Source organism: Anguilla anguilla, chromosome 6 (genome assembly GCF_013347855.1).
Source record: "Anguilla anguilla isolate fAngAng1 chromosome 6, fAngAng1.pri, whole genome shotgun sequence".
Taxonomy (NCBI): Eukaryota; Metazoa; Chordata; class Actinopteri; order Anguilliformes; family Anguillidae; genus Anguilla; species Anguilla anguilla.
Window position 1 is genome coordinate 54,741,113 of NC_049206.1, and position 19,653 is coordinate 54,760,765.

The 19,653-nt window shown below is 44.3% G+C and overlaps 1 protein-coding gene across 4 annotated transcripts in view; it reads right to left on the reverse strand.

The window, feature by feature from the left end:
• Positions 1 to 7,004: 7,004 nt before the first annotated feature.
• Positions 7,005 to 19,653, reverse strand: part of cnih3 (cornichon family AMPA receptor auxiliary protein 3) — a 32,418-nt gene continuing 19,769 nt past the window's right edge. The window contains exons 4-6 of one of the 4 annotated variants that reach the window (XM_035420885.1): positions 12,838 to 12,950; positions 10,332 to 10,475; positions 7,005 to 7,197 (exon numbers count right to left, since the gene is read on the reverse strand). In XM_035420885.1, the coding sequence (XP_035276776.1) occupies positions 7,170 to 7,197; positions 10,332 to 10,475; positions 12,838 to 12,950 (285 nt within the window). In that variant the 3' untranslated portion in view covers positions 7,005 to 7,169. Of the gene's footprint in view, positions 7,198 to 9,190; positions 10,479 to 12,837; positions 12,951 to 19,653 lie in introns of those variants that run through there. The other 3 variants (XM_035420884.1, XM_035420883.1, XM_035420882.1) reach the window with 3 other exon arrangements.

The following is a 19,653-nucleotide window of genomic DNA, read 5'->3' on the forward strand; positions in this document are numbered from 1 at the left end:
CTCCACACTGCAAGCTCTTCGTCATTGGTAATCCACCTCACACTGGTGAAGCTCAGAGCCCTCAGAGATTTTCATCTGAAACCTTTACCTCAATGATACACAAGTGACAAAGCGGCAGAAAAGAACATGGAAATTCCACCTGAAGAATGTGTTCGCTAAATGATGACTTCACTCATTATAGCATCATTGCCTTCGCTGACTGCAGGGCTTTGACCAATAATAGCCTTCCTTTGTTTAGGTTTTGGTTTAGCTGAGTATACTATTACACCTTTGAGCTTTGGGCCCCCAGAATCCCGCTCTACCCAATTAAATTTTTTTTCTTTCTTTCATTATTAATCAAGGTGACCTCATCAAGGTGACCCGTTCTCATTTTGGATATTAAAAATCCGTGCTCATCAAGCGTGAGCGCTTACGTAGGTGAAGTTCGCTTAATCTTCCTCTTTGTGCGACCGCTCTCTGGCGTAGCTGTGAGGTATAAAGGTGTCGAGGAATTCCTGACACAGCGTAACCGTTCGGTGGCGGTAATGGGGGGGGGGCGGGGGGGCGATAACGGTCCTATGAGTCCGTCACGCTAAATCGCTCTCGATGAGAGGGGCTGTGGGAGTCGCCAAATCGCCACTTAGTCCTCCATTTGAGGCAGAAGAGAGTCGCTCTGTGCAGCCAATCAGGTGCTCGCCGGGTTTTAGAATTCGATTCCGCCACTGATGTGGCATTAAGATTGATCCGTGGTTCACGTCTGAAAGTCACCTCCACATTTACAGCGGTGCAATGCCCTCTAATGTCAGGTGTCCAAATTGGGGGGGGGGGGGGGGTGCCCAGAGGTCTTTAGCATTAAGGTTAAAAAAGACTTCCTATTTAAATATTTAAAGAATGTTTTCTTTGCATTTCCACATTTAAAAAGCGAAGGAACCCACACTCAAAATATAGACACATAAATATAAAACCTTCCTTAAAAGAGAGAGAGCAGAGAGCAAAGACTAATTTAATTAAGGTATTCACCTGCAGGGTGCATAAATATATTCAAAACAAAATGTTTTTGGTGCAAAGGAACGTCATTATTATTTTATATTTAATAAATCTCATGTTTTACACTTCTACATTCTTGGAAATATTGTGATGTTCATGATAATTAAATATTTATGTTGTTCTAAATAGCACCAGGTCTTATGTAGACTTACAATATAACATCATAATTTACACATGCACTAGTGGTTGTAGCCAATAAGAAGGCATTTGATAAAGGTCTCAAGGGTCTCTAGCATCAGGATGGTTATTTGAAGGGGCCTTCTAAGTGAGTATATTTACTGTACTACCAGAAGCTGGTTTTTCTTCAAGTTGTTTCCATCACAATACACATTGTACTTTAGCTAAAACTAAAACAATGTGCTGCACATCATATGTTCTGAGAAGAATAATTTGGAGAATGTGCTTCGCCTCTTCAACATCTGGTAATCCATTTCACAGAGCCGTCTTACCGCAGCTGTTCTGACAGCAAAGCACGTTATGGGAGTTTGGGATTCCACACCTGACTCGCCTCTGTCTGTACTCCCCTATATAAACCGTTCAGTTGCAGAACACTGCTCCCAGGCCTACGCATTAAAAAAAACACAACCGACAACAACAAAAAAAAGGACATTCCCGGGTCTGGCTCACCACTTGAAAGAGATCACATCCTTGAACTGAATGCTTGTAGACATGCCTGAGGGTGTGTGTGTGTGTGAGAGAGAGTGTGTGTGTCTGTGTGTGTCAGAGCCGAGCATGTACACAGAACAATATGCGTATACCTCATTCTAGCCATAAGAGGATGACTCCATCTCATTCCCCCTCCAGCGTGTGCGTTTCATTTCCTGTACGTGAAAGAAATGATCCGCACAGCTGCCACGGAAAGCAGATATGCCATCCCCTCGAAACGGACTTCAAAACAAGCCTCTTTTGTTCCCCACGGCAATTTAGGAAACAATATCACCAACCGCAGCAACGAAAGCTGCTGACGATTGCGCAAAGACTAATGACTACCTACAGATGTAAACTACCCTGTCCAGAAAATTGACCCAGTTGAGTCAATCTCGAGGAAAGACTCTTTGTTGCACTTTAACTTTCCATGTCATCTGCAGTAAAATAATTACATAAGATAAAATACAGCTGCAAGCAGCAAATCCGGGGTCCAAGCACCATGGGCGCTATTCCACTGCAATTGTACCATGTCCATGTAACACAGGGCTATCAAGCTCCAGTCCTGGAAGGCTGCAGTGCCTGCTGGTTTTCAGAGTGTTATAGCACGAGTCATTAAAGTAAATCGTTGATTGGCTGGAGAATCCACATACCTCGCCCTCAATGCCTTAATTGGGGCTGATTGAAAGGAAACCATGAATACCTGCAGATGCAGCAGCCCTCCAGGACTGTAGTTTGATGTAACCCCAGATACAACTTAACACCATTAATAATCATTGTTGTGTTGCCTGTTAACGATGCATGCGGACCACATGAGATTTGGTGGTGTTATTTGAATTGTATCCTATTCCATGTTTTTTAAAAATCTCGGCACCATAAAGTGTATAGACATTCAACCAGTAATGCTGAAGATCTGTGTAACCCTGTGAAACATGATATGACACTAAAGCTACCCACTGGTGGCTATCAGCTCCAACAGTGAACTGGACCTACGATTGGAGTCATCAAAAAGCCTGACAATGTGGAAAACTGCTGAGGTTTGACATCTAACAGGGAGCTCTCTCCCCCCCCCCCTTCCCCCTCTTAGCAATCTCCTCTAAGCCCTGTCTTTGAGCGGGGGAAAAAAAGGAGAAAAAAGGAAAAAAAGGAAAGAAAAGAGGAATCCCTCCAGGATGTCTGTGATATTTGAAACCCATCTGATCTCACAGCAACCTGGGTTAGGGGGAGGAAACCAGGCAGTGTACAGTGACTATCGCTGGCTGTGGTGTTGTGATTGAAGACAGAGAAGAGCCGGGTGGTGAACTTGGCACTGAGGTGAGGGGAGGGGTGGCAGTGGAAGTGAAATCCCCCCCCCACACCGCCCCCTCTCCCCCCCGGGGGTAATTCAAGCTGACAAGATGGAGGTCTGCAGAGTCTGACAGGTTCCACATCCATTACCAAGATGGGGGGTGGGAGGTGGGGGTGGGGGTGGGGCACAGTTGTCAGTCCTTGTGATGCTTAGTGCATCTATCCAAGGAGAGGGACTGAATGATCAAAGGATCAAGGATGACGAGTCAAGTCCAGAAAAGTCGACTCCGCTGCCTCGGCTTATTCTCGCTGGAAAGGGAAAGAGCTAGCGCAGTGCTATCGGAGGCTAACAGAACTTCAGCAAATGCTACAACAACCTACAAATGCATAATAAGGAATATATATATATATATATATATAATAAGTATTTATTTTATTTTAGGATTTGAGGAGCTTGTGGGTGGAAGGAGGGTGAAGTTGGGGGGGGGGGGGGGGTTGTCGAAATGCAGGATAAGGTCTAAATATCAGACATATTTAACACTCATGGAGCCACCGTACTGTGTAGGGAATTACAAGACGGAATGCCGGACCTACCGAGACGCTGAAAGAGTTTCATTTCACAGCTTTAAGAGCAGAAAGTGTTAAGGCGCTCGGCACAGAAAACGCCTGTAACTCTGGTGTAATTGGAAGAGCGTGCGTGGCACAGATCTGGCCCGCGGACCAGGTGCGACGCAGGGAGGCGCAGTGCCATGAAATTGCCACCATCGCGGCGGGACAGGGGGAGGAATAAAGAAAAACGCATTTCGAACGCTTGGCGGCACCGCTAAGAGCGCCGCGGAAGCGCCAGCTGCCGCTCTGAATCACAGTAACCGACGTTCGGGGAATTACACAGATGTCACAGAAGAGGATCCCGATGACAGCGCAAAAAAACAAAATGGCACTAGTCACGTTTGACATACGTGTCGTGTGTGAAGAAATGTGTCAGTCTTCATGGTTTCATTGCGTGTTATCCATTTTGTCCACCATAAAGACACACCCTCTTAATTTTCTAATTACCTAATTATCTGAAGACGTGCCCTCTTTACCGATCGCTTGTGGTTATTTCTAGGACTGAGGGTAGACACTGTTTGGTCTGTTCGTCATGCACTGAGGAAGGTTTGAATTGCATGCACTTTTGAGCACATTTTTTGCACCGATGTGTTTTAATCGCATATGCATAAGTCTGCAGCGTACTTTCTGCAACAGAACGAGCACAACAAATAAATAAACAATAAACCCCGCACAGACGTTGGCAGGTCTTAGGAAGTCTTAGACCTATGAACCACTGGCCGTGACTGATGTTACAGGAGGTGACCGTAATCCTAAAAAACAAGCAAGACCTCTGGCACTATTATTCTCTCTTGTGAGAATTCACAACCGCAGCTGGTGTTGCTTTCTTGCCATTACCCTACATTCACTGAGGACGTTTTTCCTGCAATCTTTTTTTTTTTTTTGGCCAGCTAGCTAAGTGTATTTAATTAAGTCCTAAATCTTTTTTGCACATTTCCTTTGGCTAACCATCAATCGTTTGGGGGGCAATCTGGCGATCTCAATCCAGTGGAAGCTAATTTCCTGTGTTCCTCACAGTAACGAATAACGACACAGCTGTGCTTGTCTGCATATTGTGGCTGCTGTACATACACACAGTACATACGCGTACACTTCATACTGGAACTCGTAATCAAATGTGATCATTTTTTATTTTAATTGATAACAGCAGGAATATTTCAGTTACGCCGTGAATTCTTGATTGGTCTCCGGCAAGCCAAATTTTACTTACAGACTTCTGTGGCGGTAAGAGCTCTTGACTCTATACCTTACTCTACATACACCACTGTATTTGAGAGAATCCATGGGCTGGTCTTATGTATTGCTTCCATATCCTTATCTAAATGCACATATTTAAGCAAGTGCACTTCATTGTTTAATCTCTTATATCATGCAGTTTAATAATATTTTCCACTTATTTTAAATTTAGGTAATTTCTTAAGCATGAAAATAGAATCAGGAGAAGAAGTCACCTGTGATTCGCAGGTGGCAGGTGTCTACAGTCATTCGTTACAGCTGAAGAGAGGGTAGGGCAATTTTCTCCAACAGTCTGGTGATTTAAACCACAGTGTGAAAATCAAGTCTTTGGCCTGCATTCAATAAACATTTCTCTAACTTTGACTTGCAGGCATTGCACATTTTTTCTTCACAAACTCAGTTTGGTGAATGGCAAGTGAAAAAATAAAAAGCAAATGTTGCCTTTGTTTGTTAAAACTAAGGATAAATGTTGATTGAACCCAGACTATTGTTTTTCTTTGGCAAAAGGCAGAGCACAAATCATTCATTGCAAGTTTTATAGTCACAAAACACATTTTATCCACTGTATAATTCAGCCTTGGATTCACTTAACCAGTACAGTCTACAGCATTAAGGACTTGTAAAGAAAAACACCCAGAGGGAGGTTTTTAAAATAACCAATACTTTATTTAATAATATCTAAATTAACCATGGGTGGATACGTACACACGGCAAAGATATAAAATGTCTAAACAAGATCAAACAACAACAGTGAGCTTCTTTTTGTCCTCCCCTGTAAAAGTCAGAGGAACAACTCTGATGCAACAGAAATCAAAAACTATGCAAGTACACAGGATCTCATGAAAGAACCTAAAAACAGAAATGTCATTGTGTTGCATGCTTCGCTGTTTGCAGAAACTTGTTTTCAGACGGTGTTTTTGGCAACAACTGTGATTGAAAAACACTGATGGGGAAACAAAAAAATGAAAGCTCCAAGTTTCCATCTGTGTCTGTGTCTCTTTTCAGAAACACTGCGAAACATTTACAAAAACACTTTTGATTCGAAAGTAGTTTTAAATAATTCAATACTTTTTCAATAGATGAATTACCAAGAAAGTTTCACTTTTCTATTAACACTTGCAGCCTATAACAGAAACTGCCTGCAGTCGTAGGTAAGTAGGCAACAACAACCAATCAAATAAATACAGATAAATGTAACTTAATGAATAAATAATTATGGATTTGGTCTGTGTTCAAAGATAACAATGTGGAAATTATGCGGCTAATTTTGTATCCATCATTACATAAAATGGCGACTTGCATTTTTGGGTGTACTGGAAGACCTCCACTCTGTCAGGGTATACAAATATTGTGCAAAACCATAGTAACTATTGTGCAAAGTCATTTTGTATACTTGTGATACCTCAAAAGTTTCTAGAATTAGGCTACAGGAGTATGTTTTTTAAATAAAAAAAAAGCTTTATAATTGCAGTTTGTATCTATTAAGCACTTCTTAAATAAGTCACCGAATAACAGCACAATGACAAGGTATTATCACACAGCTTCCATATCAATACAGTAATGCTTCATAGATGACATTTCAATTAAAATTAAAACAAACAAACAAAATAATGATAATAATAATAATAATTTTGTTCAGAATACACAAATGCACATATCACAAAAGCTCAGGTGTGTATGAACATACAGGCCAGGTATGCCTCGGATAAAAATGCAACATTCGATGACCCTGTTTGCTACCTTGACCTGGTCTCCATTTCCTGCTTATGTATAAATATTTTTTTGCACGACACCAATTGAAACTACCAGTAGTACGTGAGAGGGCCACATCCAGACTAGTGTACTTTGCTGTGCCTGAGACGGAAAAAACTGTGCAAAATGACAATTGCAACAAACGCTTGGCTCCTGAACAGGGTGGTGGGGGTAAAAAGGGGGGGGGGGGGCGGTGGCGGGTGGGAGCTGATATTACAAACATTGGCCTAGGAGAGACAGACAGACAGACGTACTGTAGGTAGTCGCTCTGACGCACGTACACGACTGTGCCTTTGACCGAGAACTGTAAACGCTGACATTTCCTTTAACGTATGTTGAGAAGACAGGAACCCACTGTAAAAATGCTGCCTCTCCAGACTGACAAACACACATCCCCCCCCCCGCCCCCCCCCACCCCCCCTCTCCCCCCCCTTCCTCCTTCACCACGCCCACCCCCGACCCTCCGGGTGAAAATTGCTTGCAGCCTGAAAAGTGCTCTTTTTGCTCCAAATTGGTTCTCCAGAATCCAAGTGCAAAAAACCCGACTTGAGTTTACCCAACATCCCAGGGAGGGCTCTCTCTCACGGCGAGAGCTCTGACGCAGATGCTACGCGTTACCAAGCTACTAAAGAGTAGATCAAACTAGGAGAGAGAGAAAAACAAAAAACAAAGAGCAGCTGTAAGTATACGGGTACCCACTCGCATGAACATTCGACACACGCTCAGTTCTGGACACCAAAACCACTCCTGAAAATATGTGGTTCATTAAGAAAAATGCAGAAATCAAGCAACACAGTACTGATTCATGCTTCCTCTGGGGTTCAGATGTTTTGATGGTTGATGGTGGCCAGGGCTGAATGCTTCTCAGTGTTAAAGGAGTTTATTTCTGATTGCTTTAAGTTGAAAGTAAAAAATTTTGTCCACATATGGAGCTGTCACTGTTTGTATGCACTGCAAAACCCCCCCAGAAAACTAACAAAAAAGGCTATGACAACAAACTGCATTGAATAAAAACAAAAACACAATGGAGTATATTCTTGTAAGAGATAAAGGATAAAAATATCAATGTTTGGTCAATGTTTGAAGAGCAGAAATTCACGGGGGAAATGACTATGCTGGAGCAGTGTATTCACCCATCTCGTTAGCTGAACAGCCATGACTGAAAGAAGAACTTCTTCCCTGCTTCCAGAATTTTGACAGGAGGAAAAAAAAAAACCCAAAAAAAAAAAAAAACCAAAAAGAAAAAAAAAACCCAAACCAGCGCCTGCCCATGCGGAGGTGCTAACGCGCCGGAAGGACTCTCTCACCCAACAGAGGTGCAAGTTAATTAGCCAGCCTCCCTCCAACACAGCATCTGGTGCCAGGAACACTTTGTCACTAGATTAAAGTTATTAATGTGCAGTATTTGCCTGCCTCCTTCAGCAAGTGTGGGGTTGGGGGAGGGTGGGGACTGATCCGGATGATGGAGAGATTAAACATGACAATTTTTTTCAGCCCTGTGGATCATACAGAGTGGACTGCGCGTGTGTGTGCGCAAGGTCGAAAGGAACGCAATTTCTCCTGATGCGGCCAATGCCACACCCACATAAAACAGGGATGCCGAGGTTAGCTCAAGGAAATGGCATCGATGACACTCCAACCGCCGTATTTCAGTTTGAATCACTAATAACCTTGCGTTTGAAAAAAAAAATCCTGCGATTTACGCGACCGCCGGGTCTTATGGAATACAGGAAAATTTGCCGCGTGTGCGAAAAAAAAAAATCAGATGCCGTTTTTTTTTTTACGAACCGCGTTTACCGCGTTCATAAAAACGAGAGAACGGGCTGACGCGGCAAACCGGCCGCGGCCGTGGCGTGCGAGGAGACGCCGTTAGCGAGGGCGCCGGGGCGAGAACTTTAAGGAGCGATGCGGTGTGTGTGCGCGCACAGCCGCTGTCTCCTAGCACATTACAGACCTCATTACTTATTTAAATTTGCTTAGCAGCGGCGGCCTTTTCTAAAGGGTGACTCCGCCAAGGCACAGCCTCCATTTTACACCGCAGCGCAGCTGCGAACATCAGGGGGCCGCCGTGGCAACGGCGAGCGTCGCGTTTGGGATCTGCGTCTACCGGCTCGGGGTTCGAAAAGCCACAGCCCTGCCCTTTTCGAAGAGCGACCCCGCGTAGCAGAAGTTTTTATTTTGAGCTTTCTCCCCCCCCCCCATCGTCCCCCGTCTCGCCAGGGCGGCCCCCGTCAGCTGCGTTTCATTAGATTTAAGCGGGGGGTTCGGCTAATGAGCTGTGGCTGCCGGTTGCTGCCTGGGTGCGGACCTCCTGCCTCGCTCAATCTTCAATTTTTCATTGATCTGCGAGGGGAAGTGTGCTTGGCGGCAGATGCCACACAGTTGTTAGTTATAATATGTGTGGGTTACTGGGGCATGCTGAGGAACATTAATGTGTGTGTGTGTGCGTGTGTGTGTGTATGTGTGTGTGTGCACGTGTGTGTGTGTGTGTGTGCGCGCGTGCATGTGTGTGTGCGTGTGTATGTGTGTGTGTGCGCATGTGTATATGTGTGTGCGTGTTTGCATGCCTGCATGTTTGTATGTGTGTGTTTGTGTTCATGTGCATGTGTGTGTGTGTGTATGGGTGTGTGTGCATGTGTGTGTGTGTGCATGTGTATATGTGTGTGTGTGTGTGTGTGTGTATATGTGTGTGTGTGCATGCCTGCATGTTTGTATGTGTGTGTTTGTGTTCATGTGCGTGTGTGTGTGGGCGTGCGCGTGTAGAGGGTGGAGGGCTGAGGGTTAGGTGTGTGTGTGCATGTGTATGTAAATGGGGTAGGCGAGGGTAAGGCTGTCATGCATAATGGTTAAAATACCAATTGACATGAAAGGGACTAATATAAGCAAGCAGGGCAGCACTGCTGAATTATAAATGGCTGCCATTTTGCTGAACTGGGCTGCAACCACCGTATCGACAAGATTTCCTGTTGCAAAAACACCAGCTGTTTGGGACCTGTGGGAAGGGGGGGGGGGGGGGGGCACTGTTTGTGGGTTCCTTGGGTTGTGTGCTACATCCACCAGTTCCTAAAGGGACAGCATGGCATCAGGCTGTGTTTCCAAAAAACAGGAGTGCTGTTAAGTAGGAACAGTATGGGTGGGGGGGTCAAACTCACTACGACCAATGAGGCGTGAAATCTCAGGTCAGGTCCAGTACACGCTATAATAAAGGGAAGCAACACCATGTTCACAACCGCTGTTCAGAAAGGGGGTGGGGGGGGGGGGGGTAACAAAAAAAAAATTAAAACAAATGACCACGTTGAGAGGCCACCAAAAAACCGGGGTCTTTCTGAAAGGACCATCTCCCTGCTCTTGATCTTCATAAATTTAGACTTATTGATCATAAGAATGTTTTTAGGTATTAGATAACAAACAATGCAGAGAAATGAAGATCAAAGCTTCAAGCCCTTTCTTTGCTAAATGTAGTTCATTTTACATCAGTCTGAATCCGGTGCCAGGCAACGGGGCCAACCCACCGCTAGAACAGTGGCTCGGATGGCACAAACCATCCGACAGCCAACAAAAATGTACTTTATTTTTTAAATTAAAAACAACAAAATAAAATAAACAAATAAAAATAAAACCAACCCTGCATTTTACATATGCACAACTGCGGAGGACAGAACGACAACAACGAGAGATTCTGTCACCATTATTCCTCACACGTTAATAACCGAACGACGATTAATATAGTTCATACTGTGCTCGGGGACATGGGGAAAGTGGTACAAACCACACACCAGTAGAGATAGTAGAAGAAGGAGAGGACGAAGAACGCCATTTTGCACCAGGCCTCTTTCTGGCAGAACTTGAGCGTGTCGCCGTTCATCACGGACGCGGGGTCGTAGAGGAGCTCGGGCGTGTCCGTGGGGCTATGGAAGTACCTACCGAAGAGGGAGAGGACAAGCACGGGTAGTTCAGCTCGAAACAGCGGCCCCTCCCACACCCCCCCCCTCAGGGACCGGAACATCCCCCATACGTTCGCAAGTGTGACCCAACGTGGTAAACGAGGGGGGGGAATTGTTCACATTTTATTTTCACATTTTTTTCATGTTGGCACATTATGGCACTTGAGGGAATGATGGGTGAGAACTTCAAGGTTCCAAATCTGCGCTTCAAAATGATTTTCTTTCGAAATCTCATCGGACAAAATCTAAACATTGTGTAAAGTTGACAGCTGAGCAATCTCACCCCCCTTCACAAATACTTTGTTTGTCGCTCTGGATAAGAGCATCTGATAAATACCAAATTGTTAACTGTAAATATAATTGTTAACACTTCAGAAAGAAGGAATAAGACAGACGAGAACGTGGGGGAAGGAGGACAGAGTTTGAAATATTTTGGGGACAATTGTAGATTGGATGTTTTTTTTTTTTTTTGGCGAGCACACATTCGCCGGTCGCCTTTCTGCCGCGCCGCATTCCGATTCGAGCGCTGAAATTCCGCTCCGTCCTCCGCGTTAGGGGTCCAGATGGCATGTGACAGCGTCCGGCGAAGGGTGGGCAGCTGCGGCGGCTTCGGGTAGCCCCGGAGCGAGGCGGTGTTGCCACGCCCCGTCTTCGAGGAGCGAAGAGCCGCTCCAGGCTCCGGTTCGGGGATCCGGACCTCTACCCTGACCCCTGCCAAGCCGGCTTTCGCTTCCGCCGAAACGCGGGGGCCCCCTGCTCTGGCGAAATCAGAAACGATCGAGCGCTACGCGACGCTGGCAGGTGCGCGAGAGACACACAGACACGCCGGGCCCCAGGTTAAAGCCAGACCAGCTGCGTACACAAATTAACCGTCACCGCAAGTGTGGCAGCAAATGCCAAGTGTTAACATGAAATATTAATGACGCGTAATGAGATTCAAATCAAAAGGCTTTTTTTTTTACGCCGCGGGAAAGAATCCGATCTAAATTGCGCCCGAAACATTCAGAGACGCTGGATCAGCCCGTTCCCGAGGCCACACCTCCTGTTGGTGCCCTCATGACCGGGGAGGAACAAAAACAAAACAACAAATAATCCCTCAACCGCAACAGCTGCTGACGCTTGTACGGCTTTCATCTGGGCTCCTGTCTGGAATAGCCAGATGCTGAAAGTACTTCTGAGGACCGTTGTCTGAGGAAAAAAAAAGGAGATTTCGGGAGCCCACAGCCACAGCCATCCACTCAAACTCCACTCCGAGACCCCTCTCACTGACCCCTCACTCTCATACGTATTTATGACTTATTATCTGGACTCTCGTTCCGCATGGCTAACCCTGTGGTGAAGCTCTCCCCTTTCTTTCTCTCTCATTCTCTCTCTCTCTCTTTCTCTCTCACCCCCTTCACCTCCTTTTCCCCTCTTAACTACTCTATTTGTTCCTCTCTATGACTCTTTCCCTGTTTCTCCCCCCACCTCTCTTTCACTCTCTCTCCCTCTTTTCTTCTCGTTCTCTCCTCTGTCTTTTACTCCCTCTCTGTACCTCTCCTTCTCGCACACCCACGTGCCCCGAAGGTCACACAGTTCAGACAGAAAGACACGCGGAGGAGGAGGACGAGGAGGGGAGGGGGGAGGAAGAGCGTCAGCTGAAATCTTGCGGAGCGGAGTGAAGTAAAAGCGGAAAGGCACCAGGCCTCAGCTGGGCTCGGTGGGGGAGGGAGACAGGCGTGTCGGGGGCCAGAACGTTCTCTCAGCTGCAACCCCGAGTGGCATCTGTAGCCAAAGGCCATGTGGCAGCTCGGGCAACTAACGAGACGCAAACGCGTCATGTGACTTCACCCAGCCGCACAGAAGCAGCCAATCGGAGTCCTTCGAGTCGCTGGGTGAGGCGTGCGCGATTACACTTTCTGTTGTTTGTTAAACTAAACAACAGCAAGACTAAAGAACCCCACTTACACACAAGAGACTTGAATTTTGACAGGCAGCCCATTTGTTTCTTAATTGCTAGGCTTTCACAGATATCACAGTTGACATATAAACAGGGGTTCATGCTACTGTGTTCTTTCCGAAACTTAAATCTGAGGCAATAAGGTTTGATCTATTCGCACAGATGAATTGTAATACATAATTTAGTAGTACGAGATGAGTTTTTGGCCGTTTTCTTTTATCGGTTTTTGTTCGGTTGCATTTGTCAAAGCAGATGGTGAGTAAAGGCACATGTTTGACAGCGACAGCCAACGCCAGCGAAGTGTGAACCACAAGCCACTGGCACCGAGCGCGCGCAGCTGTTTTTTGAAAGGGGCCGGCCGTTTTCGGGAAAACGGGAAGGGGCGATTCTGGTCCTTACCTCCACGTGTTGTAGAAGAGGAGCGGGACATTGAGGCCCACAGTCAGCCACTCCTGAGCGCACAGGAACATAATGCAGAAGAGGCCGTGGATGGAATATTCCGGAAGCACCAGCTGGGGAGGAGGAGAAAAACCGCAAGGCTTTAGCGGCTAATCACAATCACGTTAATGAAGCGGGCACTGTTGTAGAGAGAGAGAAACCGACATCGTATGAGAATGTAAGTGGCTATGCTCGAGTTACACTAGCAACTGTCCAGCAGCCTGAGGATAAAGCTAAATGGCTGAGATCAACCCATTCACATTAAACATGGCCGACGTATTATTGACCCATTCATTTTTTTCCCCTCACGTGAATATTATTTCTTTATATCAGTACAGGTTATGACTACTTGTAATAGCATTTATTATGGTTGAAATAATTAAGCAGAAACAAACAGCAACATAAAAAAGAGCCTGTTAGTTCATCTGGGATGCGTCAGTGGCAGTACTTACACAAGCACAGAATAATATTAAATAAATTTGAAGTGTAAATACAATGAGTGTTAAATCTTTGATGAGGTGGGACACGGGCATTAAATCCATTGTTATGCCAGATCTAGGTTGTTTGATGGTTAATTCTTAGTTCATTTTAGGTTATTAACCTGTAGATGAATAATTATGTAATGTGCAACTATTATGAAAATAAAATTTTGTAACATATTGTAGATTAGGTCCAGAGCTAAGGTTAACCTTCATTAAGGCCACGGAATCGTCCCCCTCTATCATTGGCTACATGAACCGCTCCTCTTGAAATAATGCGCTCGAGTATTCTGATAAATAATGACTGACGAGCATCCACTAGATGGGCGCCATAAATTGGTGATAAATGAGTGGGAATTTGTCTCTGAATTACAGCCACCCTGTTTCATGGAGTGTAGCACAGTGGGTAAGGAACTAGACTTGTAACCGAAAGGTTGCAGGTTCGATTCCCGGGTAAGGACACTGCCGTTGTACCCTTGAGCAAGGTACTTAACCTGCATTGCTTCAGTATATATCCAGCTGTATAAATGGATACAATGTAAAATGCTATGTAAAATGTTGTGTAAGTCGCTCTGGATAAGAGCGTCTGCTAAATGCCTGTAATGTAATGTAATGCCACATTTGAGACCACTAGCTGAAGTACTACTGCAATGTATGAGGCAGTCCACCACCTCCCTGCAAAAAACGAACAAAAAAAAACCCTCAAAAAAACCCAAAAACACACAGTCCCCAATTACACCCACGCGTAGTAAGTGCTAAAAACAACAAAGACCAAAATAGCAACTTCGGTACAACTCATTTCAGGCCATCTGCCATCTACATTGCTCCAAAACATCACTGCTGTGCCAATCAGATGCATTTCTGCATTGTTGTCAAAGGCGACCCATTGAATCAACAGTGCCGCTGACTCTGACACTGTCGCGAACTGCCGCAGTGCCCAAATTGCTCTATAAATAGCTGCTCAATCTGATGTACGCAATTGGGGAAAAAAGGCAATAACATTGGTAAAACAGTGCATGAGGAGGCCTGTTTGGAGAAGTATGTGTGAAAGCACAAAGCAATTGGGAGTTTGTGCTGATTCATCTGTGGCTTCGTGTGGTTCTGTGGGGGAGGTAGAACAATGAAACACACTACACAGTGTTTGGGATTTCTGCTACAATGCGTTGTAGCTCAGCCCCAGGAAATGGGAGGGGGTGGGGGGTGAGGGGGGGTGGGGTGCGGTGAGAGAAGACCACTGTGTATTTTATGCTCCTCTTGTGATCTTCAGTATGTGATTTCTTTTTTTGTACACACACAAAGCAAATGCAGGAGCTCATCTAAAAAAAAAACCAATTTCCTTTAATTGAACATTTCAGACAATTTAACTGAAGCTAAATATAAAAGATAAATATTTGTAAAATACCAATGTTCTGAACTTCTCTGATTACCTTAACCACCAGCTGCCAATTTACAGTGCCGTACACCGGAGATGAATTCATTCACTCATTGCATAAACAGATCAATCCAATCAAGCCTTGCACATGTCAGAAGGATCTTGTTTATATGTTCATCTTGAGCTCATGCCCCACATCAAGCAATCATGAACAAATGGAATTAAGCTTTGAAAATAAGATGAGAATGAATGAATAAAATGGTAAACTAGTAATGTTTCCCCCCCCCAGATATCATACTTTCTGTGCAGGGTTGGGGAATGTACAGCACATGGAAGTACTATGCTGCTGCAGTAGGGCAAAGCTTGGATCAGTTTATTTCACCTAGGAGCACCCCCTGTATAAGTTGCATGTGGGTATGAGGGTGTAAGGGACAGGCTATATTTAACCCTTTGAAGAGTAGGCTTTTTGAAATGTTTTTTTGCCAAGTCAGAGTTCTAGAACTCCATTGCTTTAAATTACCAGTAGAGATTGTGACATCAGCATTAGAATGTTCAGTTATGAACATTCTAATTGCATGTCAGTGATCGTACGCCTTAAAGGGTTAATGGATATTGTGAAAGGTAAAGCTTTGCTATGGATTTTTGGGATGGGAAGTGTAATTTTAATACAATTTCTGCATGCCTGGGGGAAGAGAGGTCAAGGAAAGCATGGGCTGATTTCTTAAATATAAAAACTAGGATGCCTAAGGGAGGGGAAGTGGATTCATTATAACGGCACACAGGGGTTTTTCCATTTTATACCATTTTTATTATCTACACCTAGTGTAACAGTAACAAACCCGTCCAGCTGCTAATGTTTTGTAGCTATTCCTGTGCATTGAAAATGGCAGGAAGAGGAAAAAAAAAATAAAATAAAAAAATCTATCCAGTGTTTTCTTCCTTCCTTGTCAGACTGTGAAAGCGTACCAAAGCACGACCTCATTTAAAACTATTTCAGGGATTTCTAATCTCAGTGCAATAATTACACACTTATCAGGAAACAATATTTTTAACTTGGCACGCGGCCCCTCTGTGTCGTCTGCGCAGCCCCGGTCCGGGTGACGTCACAAAGACGACGGGGGCGGCTTCGAGCCGCGTTTGGGCCTAATTGAAAAGTGGTAATTTGGAGCAGCTGGCGGAGCCGAAGAGGAGAACGCCGGGACCGATCCGTAATTACAGCTTCGTTTCGCCCGGCCCGAGGCCTCTTCCGCAGCTGACTACCTTTGGGGCGCACAGTGCTTCTGTTCCTCCCCCCCCCACCCCAACACCCCAACACCCCTTTTTTTTTCCCAGCGCCGCACTTTGAACTCGACTTCATTAGCTCGAAAAAAAATTAAAAGAGAGAGAGAGCTCCGCGAAGGAGATGAGATTACTCTGCACATTTCGGCACCCACATCGGACAGACCCCGTGCATCAGAGCGAGAGACGTGCCCGTCGGCCATCTTTGGTGAGAAGTTCTCACGTGGCCCGCGTTCTGCTGACAGGCTGAGAAGTTTTTCCCACAATAAAAAAAATAAAAAAAATAAATTCAGAGAATCTTTTTTTTTTTTTGGTTTTTGGTTTGTGTTTTGTCATCAGATAACCGACTGAACTTGTCAGTTGAAAGGATGCAGTGGAAGCTCTTTGTAGGATTTTTCACTTCCACAGAACTTATTTTACAGGTCTTCAGACATGCGCCTTGATGGTACCACTTATTTTATTGTTTCTGTACATTGCCCATTTCTTGCTGTTGTGGTGTTTACTTATCATGTTAAATACACTTCTGTAAGTCTGCTAAAAGCAGATTGCAAAAAGACTAAATTGCACATTTTTAAACTGTTTCAATGGCCCTCCGGCCAAAAATATTTATTATTTAATAGACACAAGTTAAGGCGAAAATGTACCAAGGTTAGATTGAGTTATCTGCACTACAGAAGAACACGAACCGCTCCAGGGTAACACCGATACAGGACGAGAAGTTGGAAAAAATGTTTAGGCTCATAAGCACGCAATTAACCTCCTCCCCCCTCCTCATAAGAACCAAGCCCTGGGCCCAGTCAAGAGAAAGAGACACTCCAACAGGTCAGACCCTCTCAGTAATTAAGAGACTCCGCTGCAGTTGCTCAGAGTCACTCAGAGCCGAAGTTCGAGAGGTTCCCCGGTGCGTTTGGAGGGCTCCTTTCTTAATCCCCCTCCATGGGACAAGCGCCCGTTCAGTGTCGCGGCCCATTCAGTGTTTTTTAGGTGCCTAACGAGAGCTCTCACGCTCCGCTCACTGATGCGCGTTTGACTCCCGCTCCTCCCCCCCGCACCGACTGGAGGGTTATTATTCCCAGAATGCTCCATTCTTTTTTTTTTTTCTTCTTTTCTTTTCCCCAGCAGTGGCTGTGCCGTGGTTACCAATTAACGCCACTTAACTTTAATTACACACTTCTCAGACTGATCACATGGGCTCGGGACACTGGTTGACTCGTGAGCCATTTTGGTAAAAACGCAAATCTATACCACCTGAGTGCTATTAGAGCCTGTAAACCTTTAGATTTCCCCACAGGTTTTAGCTCCCCTCCACAAGCTTATGTTCATTTGGACAACAAAAAAAAGAAATGCATAAGAGATGAGACCTGGAGACTAGAGTAATAAAGGGCAAAAAAGAAATAAATAAAATCTTGATATTAAAGTCCGTGGCACTGTAGCTAGAGTTTAACATTTCATGAAAAGATACGTTTCTCATCTTGCCATCAGAGCCTCTCGAGTAACTCTGGATGGAAGGCTGCCAAATGAAATGATAAAAATGGATATTCCTGCAAGCTGAAAATTTGGAAATGGAAGCTCAAATTCAACCTAATGTGCATAGTCATGCAATTAACAAGGTTAGCGCATGTGCCTTTGATGGCTCCACTGTGGAAACTGACAGGCTAATGATGTCACACCAGAAATAGAAGGGAGACCAAAATAAAAAAAATAAAAAAAAACCTAATTTCAAAATTCCATTAAGGACTGCATATTGCATTCAAAATTATAGACTATAGCTTTTTCGAAATTCATATGCAATCATGAACATTGATCCCAGGGGGGACATATTCCCTCTCCCCAACTTTGGAGAAACAGCCCCCAATATCATCATGCTGTACTGGGTGGTACTGTTAGACCCCTCAAAAATAAAAAATAAAAATCCTAAAGAATATTTCCCGTTTTCCCACCCACCAAGTTGATCAAGTAAATCTCCTTTCTTGTATGCCATAGGAAAAACTGGAGAATTGGATAATTCAGAAACTCAACCATAGGTTCTCTCGAGTGCAGTGGTACATCTAATAGACATTCTGGATTTTAGAATGCCCGTTAGAATTCAGAAATGCCCATTAGATTTTAGAATGCCTATCCAGTTCTGCTAGTGTACCCATTGAAGCCAGTGGACTAGCAAAAGGACATTAAAACAAGCAGTAAAAACTTGCGATTGCCATAATTGGGGGGGCCCCCTCTTCTATCACAGTCTCACAATACTAACCTCCAGGGTCTCGCACACCTGCATTTATTTAAGCTGCAGAAATCAATGCCTGATTGCACACAGGTGGAGATCACTCAGCACAATGAACCTGCCCGAGAGCAATTTGCTAATTCCTGTAGCACACTCCACTCTCAGTCCGCCCACAGCCAAAAGTATGTAGGCCGCTTAATTCTACTTGAGAGCAACTGGTAATTTGCGCTCCTCCACCAGAAGCTTAATGTTCAGTGGAATTGATTGAGCCCAATAAGCAATCACAATGCCAACACAAACATGTAAATTCAAATACAGTCCCTCAGTCCTGGTGCCCTTGTTGTTTGTGTTTTTTTCAGAGAAGTGGTTAGGTCACTAACCAATTAATGCATCGTTTGCACCTGGAATGCCTGAATTGATGTCCAATTCAAACAATGGCTCCAATTGAACAATTAAGAGAATGAGGTGCTGTTGAACAACAATATCAAGGATCTAGACTGCCTCTTGCTATAGTTTTTGAAGCACAAAATCATTTTACTATATGTAATGCAGAATTGTGACTGTATGTGAGACTTATCACAACAGTTACTTCTACAGATTTCACATTCTAATTAGGTACTGACAGCTGCCACTTAAAAAAACAGGTGTGATAAATAATTGTACAGATTTCCAATTTTGAATTAGTACCTGCAACTTGTCCTCACTGCTACTCATAAAATGCTTAATATAATTAGATCCTGACTAGTTGTTTAGAAAAAGAGCTAGATGTTCTATGCACAAAGTAATGGCCAGTCCTACTTTCATAACACACAAGTTCCTTCAGAAGCTGAAACCATTTGTGTCAAAATTTCTCTCACATTTTATTCAACACTCCAAAGGACGTTCCGTTTCTAAATATAGACGATAACAACACACACACACACACCATAGAAATCAACTCTGATTAACTTCCAGTAGAAAAGAGCAGGTAATTAAATGTCTTGCGGGAGCCACGGCAACGACAGAATTCCAGAGTCATCGTTACAATGGCGGAGTGGCAATAGTGAGAGGAGTTCGCAAGGCTCTGCAGAAATATGACAGAAAGAGAAACAGTCAACAGAATCCTCGGGAACAAATGTGAAATTTGCATATAAATGGGCGTGTACCACACTGAATGTTCTCCGCCTCATTGGTTGCTGGGATTAATCTGGCCGTGGTTCTCATTTTAGCGACATTTTTTTTTTTCTATGCCATCGGAGATCAAAAGAGCTTCTAGTATCCAATTACTGTCTTTCTTCTTACAACAGTGGCGATAATTAAGAGCAGCAAATGATTATACTTATTTTCTCTTTAAAAGACACTTGTTCCTGAGAGACACAATATCAAATGAACGTACTGTACTTTCTGTTTTGTTATGCAAGCACATGTTCAATTCAGTGCATTTTTTTTCCCAA